The sequence below is a fragment of the Haplochromis burtoni genome, unplaced genomic scaffold, assembly GCF_018398535.1.
Source record: "Haplochromis burtoni strain Fernald_Lab_line unplaced genomic scaffold, NCSU_Asbu1 Contig_65, whole genome shotgun sequence".
Classification (NCBI taxonomy): Eukaryota; Metazoa; Chordata; class Actinopteri; order Cichliformes; family Cichlidae; genus Haplochromis; species Haplochromis burtoni.
Genome location: NW_024582426.1, coordinates 226,948 through 233,807, shown reverse-complemented (window position 1 = coordinate 233,807; position 6,860 = coordinate 226,948). Strand labels below are relative to the sequence as shown.

At 41.2% G+C, this 6,860-nt stretch overlaps 1 protein-coding gene across 1 annotated transcript in view; it reads right to left on the bottom strand.

The window, feature by feature from the left end:
* Nucleotides 1–2,314, bottom strand: part of echdc2 (enoyl CoA hydratase domain containing 2) — a 5,819-nt gene extending 3,505 nt beyond the window's left edge. The window contains exons 1-2 of the mRNA XM_005923205.3: nucleotides 1,985–2,314; nucleotides 44–111 (exon numbers count right to left, since the gene is read on the bottom strand). Coding sequence (XP_005923267.1) covers nucleotides 44–111; nucleotides 1,985–2,225 — 309 coding nt within the window. The 5' untranslated portion in view covers nucleotides 2,226–2,314. The remainder of the gene's footprint in view (nucleotides 1–43; nucleotides 112–1,984) is intronic.
* Nucleotides 2,315–6,860: the final 4,546 nt, after the last annotated feature.

Below are 6,860 nucleotides of genomic sequence, written 5' to 3'. Positions count from 1 at the left end.
GAGAGAGAGAGAGAGAGAGAGAAAGACGTGGAAGTCTGCTTACCTGTGACACAAACACATTGCCGAGAGCATTTCTGGCTTTGTGCCGGCACATCAACACTTCTACGATCCCTGAGGAAAAGAAAGCAACAACAGGAATAAAGGGCAACAGCTAGAAATTAATCTTGCTGAATTTTTATAAACATGCCGTTTACAATTCAGTAAAAATGTGGGTTCATTAACTATTTATTTCCACCGTGACCATGATGGAAATCAAGAGTATCAAGCCAGGGAATCGGCTTTCTACAGTCACCTTTGTCTGTAAGACACCTAGTAGGCCTAATACGTAAAACATATCCTGAAACGAAAATATTTAATTTGTAACAAAAGCCAGTTGAAACCTAAAACGCTCACATATACGTGTTAAAATACTCTGCTGTTAAAAGAAAATTAAAGAAACTCATCAGATTCTTGTGGGATATATCTACTGATATGCTACCATCTACTGATGGCCTGAAACAATGTTACAGGCAGCATAATGTTCACCGCGACTATTCCAGGCCCTCCCATGTCTGTCACTTGTGCTCAGGGTGAGGCTGCTATCATCTGTGACAAGCACAGGATGCCACTGGTGGACCTGCCTACTGGGCTCCACGGTGCTGGGCAGTGAACACAGAGCCCACTGGAGGAGGCTGACCTTCATAAAGTCTATTTCTGATTGCTTGGCCAGAGATATTCACACCATTGGCCTCCTGTTGGTCAATCTGTTGGGCTCATCCTGTTCCTCCTTGCATAAAGGAGCAGATATCAGTCCTGCTGATGAGTTAAGGACTTCTATGGCCCTGTCCAGCTCTCCTAAAGTATATGCTCGTTTCCTGGAATCAGTTCCATGTTCCTGTGACTGTGCTGGGAGACAAGGCAACCCTTCTAGCAATATTGTTATACCATCCTGGAGGATTTGCACTACCTGTGCCACCTCTGTAGGGTGCAGGTATTGCTCATGCTAACAGTGGTGACACTGACCCTAGCCTTATGCAAAACTAATGGGAAAAAAAGTCAGGAAAGATGAGAAGGGAAGAAACTGCTAGTGACCTCCACCTGTAAATGCATTCCTGTTTTGAGCATTGTCTCATTGTTACTCCTCTGTTGTATCTGTTCTTAATTTAATTAACACTAAAGCACCTGAAACCGATCACTGCTACTTACGGTAAATGACCAGATCAATATCCCAGAAGTTTAACTGACTGGATGCTACACTCTGATTAAAATGTGCTCCTTTAACCTGACACATGACATGTGTAAAAATAATGTCGAACATGCAAAATAAACATGGAAACAATAAAGCTACATAAAAATATGTTCGCACAATGCGAAAATGGCTTGCTTGTGCGCATGAAACTTATTAAAAATACACATTGCTATGCATTAAACACATAACTCGAATTAAAATGTATTAAGAGTAGCAAATTAATGATTTAGTCAGTGAAGAAATTTAAAACTTCGTGCAAAATTAAAGAAATAAGGGGGGGCACTACTTTTCAACTCCCAGCAGAATGTGGTTACTTTCTTACTACACGCCTAAATAAATGTTTACTGGTAGTTCTGATAAACAGTAACGCGTTATGCATCTATACTTAAACAATTGTTCTGCTAATCAGTAATAAAACAGTACTGGAGCTCGGTGTTGATATATAACCTAATTACTGATTTATTTAACCCTCACGTCATACTTTAAGAGTCTCCATATTTCATTTATGTGAAGTCTCCTTGTCATGTTAAAAAGTACAGTTTGAATTCATGAGAAGAAATTAATGTCCTTCAACACAACCGCCCGTTTCAACAGTAATCTAGAAATACGACAACCTGTGGGAGCAAGTAAGCACAGAAATTTGACATTTGCGAGGGGTTCCGTGAGACTAAAGCGTTGAGAAGATGTCAAACACAAAAATATGTTTCTGCAAACTTTCGTGTTATCATCATACTGTTGTGCAAAAAGTGCCCCTACCATCGTCTTTCCCCTCTAACCGCTTTAAATCCACCTCTACGGCAGCCGCCGCCTCAGTGTGCTGCCTGCGGCTTTGTGCGCGACTGTATCCCGTCAGAGGCCGACCGCCGCCGGCCAGGAGTCGCGCTCCTCCCTGCGGAATCACATGGGAATTTCGGCTGTGAGTTTCCCTCTTAATCACAGCCCCGTATCTCCACAATAAGCACCTCGGCCCTGTCAGTCTGCAGAGGATTGTTGTCATGCTTGTCTTTTACTTTGCTGAGCAGCTTCTAAAAGCAGGAAGACCGTGCAACAAAAGTTAACGCTGCAGGAAGTTTAATGCTGCTTTCTTCCTGTGAGAGGAGGGACTTGGATTCTAATGACCCTTTTTCACGCCAGCATGCTGGAAGCAAAGTGCAAGAGTGGCTGAAACAAGGTAGTACCCACGAGAGTCACTCTTTTATGATGTAACAGTGAAATGTTTGAAATTAGTGTCATATTTTTAAAACGTGGGATTTTTATGCTTCCTGATTACAGTCATTATTTCCTTCTAGAATAGTAAGACTGAAAATTGTGTTGTGAAAATTTATTTTTACTTCTTTATCTCCCTCACACACACACACACACACACACACACACACACACACACACTCAGTCTTGACATCACCTGAACATGAAATCAATTCTCACATTAAATATATTATGATTTAATTTTAAGTCCCTCCACTGTGACTGTAAAGACATTTAGATCCCAACCATATGACAACAAACACACGTTGTCCTCCAGCCTGTTGTCCTGTCTCTGGAGTGTCCAGTCTTTGGCCAGACATCACACAGCTTGTTGAGGTAAGGTTTTCCGTCAGACTTCTCATGTCTAGTTTGACCATGCATTATTGAGCACGTCTTTATAGCTTATGCAATCACGAAGCCAGACAGTTGCTTTGATGGCACAACGGCCTGAAATTAGGAGTCGGGTCTGTGTTTCTATTTTAACTTTCAAGTACATCTGATTACATTCAAATCAGTCAGATTACATCCAGTGTGCCACGGCACTGTTCAGTCCATTTTAATGCAGCCTCTCTTTGTTTACCCTTCCTAATTAACATGGATGCCAATGGCTCTGGGCAATGAATCATATTAATTTGTAATTGAAATGTAAATTAATCATCGGTGCAATGTGTAGTTGGCTGTGTGTGCTGCAAGGTGTCAGGTCACGAGAGTGGGCAGGAAGAAGTGGGAAAGTGAGATTGAAACTATGCCCATAATTGCGCAGATGCATATTTAAACACACAATTTTTTAATTATATAAATTCCACCACTAATCACAGACAAATTGAATAAATAAAAGAAAGGGGGAATAGAGGAAAAAAGAATGAGAGGTAACGTAAGAAACATTTAAATATAAATGTTCAGTTGCTGATAACGCTTCATTTGAGAGGCAAAGAGACAGAGAAAAGAGATCTGCATTAGTCTGTAGGTTCTGTTGCAGTGAGGTGGAAAGTTACCTGAGAGATTTGGAGGAGAACAGGTTGTCCAGATTTGATGTCTGGCAGGTTTGCCTTCCTCTTCTCATGTGTGCCTTGAGACGGAAAACTGATAGAAGATGACACTCACAGTTTGAGTGTGAGGGTGTGTGAGTGACAGAAACTGAGCCTGATGGACTCTGACTGATGTAGACAGTCTGTTCCCAGAAAAGATGCACAGGTTGGACTCGCATCACTCCAGCACTCTGGGACAAAAGCAGGCGAAGATTATTATTCCACCATTTTACAAAAAAACAGAGAAGTAAGTATTTGTTCTGCATTTTCATGACTTTGGTGGTTATTTCCAAGACCTACATTTTCAGACTTTATCCTCTTTTAACAAACATCACAGAAACAACACACTTTATTCGGTGTCAACCACACATTGATTCCCCTCCGTTCCTGCAGGGGTCAGCCTCGTATCAGAGGGCTGTTTCGAGGTTTGTGAACTCTGTTCACGAGGGCCTTTATTTGGCCTCTCAGACATGCTTTCAGCATTATCTTCATTAAAGCCCACGGCTGAGTTTGTGCACAGTGGGCTGGTGATGGCTGATGAGGTAGGGCGTGAGTCAGAGGGAATGAGTGGCATTCAGTTACCAGATATGTCTGGGAAAAGTAAGAAGGTACAATGAGCTCAACAGGGCGGGTGCAGTGCGTTTGAGCTTTACATCCAGTGCTTCATCACACTGATATGCTGTAATACTAACACATTTGATTCTCTTATAAACACCTATAAAGAAACAAGGTCTTAATTTACTGACATACCTATGGAAGAAACAAGAATTGTGCAACAATACCCTCTTTGTTTATAAGTATCTCAGTGTCATAAGTCTGTGTGTGTGTGTGTGGGGGGGGGGGGGGGGCAATGGAAAGAAGAGTGATTAGGTAAAGAAAATGAGAGCAGATGTGTTTTCAGGTGATCCTGATTTGTGTGTGAGGGGATTTGTGAGGGGGCAGAGAAGGATGTTACGTGAGCACACTGTAGGTGGAGTGGATAAATATTCTCTGATGATACTACAGATTGATAAAGCTGCGTTTGCTTGCCAACAGAATCCTATCAAAATGTAACTCATCAACTACAAATCAGAAGTGTAAAAAAAAAAGGGAAACATCTGGTAAATGTCTATATTTTTACCAAAAGACCCCCAAAACCAAAAAAAAGTCACACAATGATGAGAAAGAGGAGAAACACGGTAAATGAGGGGTTCACAAATGTCTGTTTAAAATTTCATGTAAGCCCACTTCCTGAGATATTTCCATCTGTATCTGTGAGCTAGGCTGCTGCACTGGCTCCATGTGCATTTATTAAAATGAACATAGACACTAATCTATTTTTACTCAATCCCACATACTTCATCCTGATGCCTTATGCACTTAGGAGAGCACCATTGTTTGGTATCCCACAGCTGAAAACTGAAAGCTGCACATTCACATGTTAATTTTTGCCCAGCTGTTTAGGAAAATTATTGCATATGTGATTTATTTATGAGGGATATATTCATTTATATCCTTGGTAGGATTCGTGTGACTTGGAATTGAGTTCCACAGATGAAGTTTAAAAAGCAGTAATCTTGACATTGCTGGTTTTAGTCTTTTCACTGAATTTTTAATACATACATACATACATACATATATATATATATATATATATATATAGCTGGAGACATGCTTCCAGTTTAGGTGCCTAACCCTTCCATTACCACTGGGACCATTATAGACCAGAACATCTGCTCCAGCTGATCCTTCAGCCCCTGATTCTGGTGCTAATGATGCATTTGGATAATGTAGTGAAAATATTACTGTTTTTGGAATAAACCAGGTGTTTGAATCCTGATCAGGGTGTGCATCTAGCAAGTATCCACAGTGCTACTCAAGTATATCTTGGAAAATAAGTAAACATACAGCAGCTAACATCACCCAGTCTGCTTCTTAGAGCACGTGTTTACCCTGAGAACTCAAAGCACATTTTACTACAATCCTCATTCATCCAAATATGCACAACAGGAACCTTTCTATACACACCTTGTCTGACATTCACACACACACCTACACTATGATCTAGGATATTTTGACATGGAGACTGGAGAAGCAGAGGAGTGACCCACCAACCTCCTCTACCTCCTGAGCCAGATGAGCCTACATGTTGGAGAACCTTGACCATAGTTATGAGCAGTGAGCTGTTTTTATGTGTTCACAATAATGGACAAAGGTATCCTGTTTACAGTGGTACATGCTCATTTTTCACATGTCAAATTATCAGGTCAGCATATGTTTAAGTAACCCAGTCAGCCTTCTGAGTGCTCCATGCACACAGGTTCATTTAGTTTTTGGGTTTTTTTATTCTTGACTCTTTATGATGTCAAAGAGCACCAATACTCATAGTATGGCCAGACCTGCTACACATGTGTGGCTGTGAGCACCCTCAAACCTTTTTGTGAGAGACGGGCAGTAAAAGCTGTTTTAAAGCGAAGGAAGTGAAATAGATATTTTTTTCTTGACAGGAGCTGCACCAAAGCAGCGTTAAATATAAATAAGGAACCCTTTGAACTGCAAAACACTTAAATATGTTAATGTAACACAGGATTATGTTAAGTACTCAAATGCTCCCTGGACAGCACTGCACATGAAAATATGATTTTGACCTTTTTCAGATTAGTCCTCTTTATGGCCAAGCTGAGCCATTACAGGCTGTAAATAAAATGTAATGTCCACATGTTCGGTCTCTTTATACTTAATCTTTTCTATCCATAGCATCCAGTATGGAGGCAGTCTGTGTGACTGATAGATGACTGTACTCTTGGCTCAGTTACATTAAAGTGATGGACTTGGACACAACCTGAAAATAAAGAGCCTTGGCCTTATAGCCTGAGGGATTGTGCAAAATGGGAGAAGAGTTACAACCATACTGAGCCACAAAAAGAGAAAGGGAGAGTGGAGTTATAGCTATATGCTCGTGAAAAGTGAGTATTTTCAGCTGTTACAAAAAGAAAAACAATTTGTCTTGTCATTATTTAGTCCAGCAATTTCTCCAAAGAAAAACAAAAAGATGTGAAGTAGTGGATCTGAAGGGAAAGGTGAGTGACACCTCTAATGGTAGAGGTAGTCCTCTCCTCAGGTTGGGGATCAGACAGTCTGTCTGGCACTTGACAGCTGACACTGAACACACCCTTATTAAAAAATAAGGATACGCTCACACACTCCACACAGGTGCACTGTCACATCCATGCAGACGAGCATGACACAGAGCGCATGCCGCTCTCACGTGACCGTACGAGACAAGACATCGAATGCCGCGTAGCCTGGACACATGATGTTCACTCAGCTCACGCACGCATGCAAGCACATGGATGTACACAAGCCCCTTTGGAAGCTGA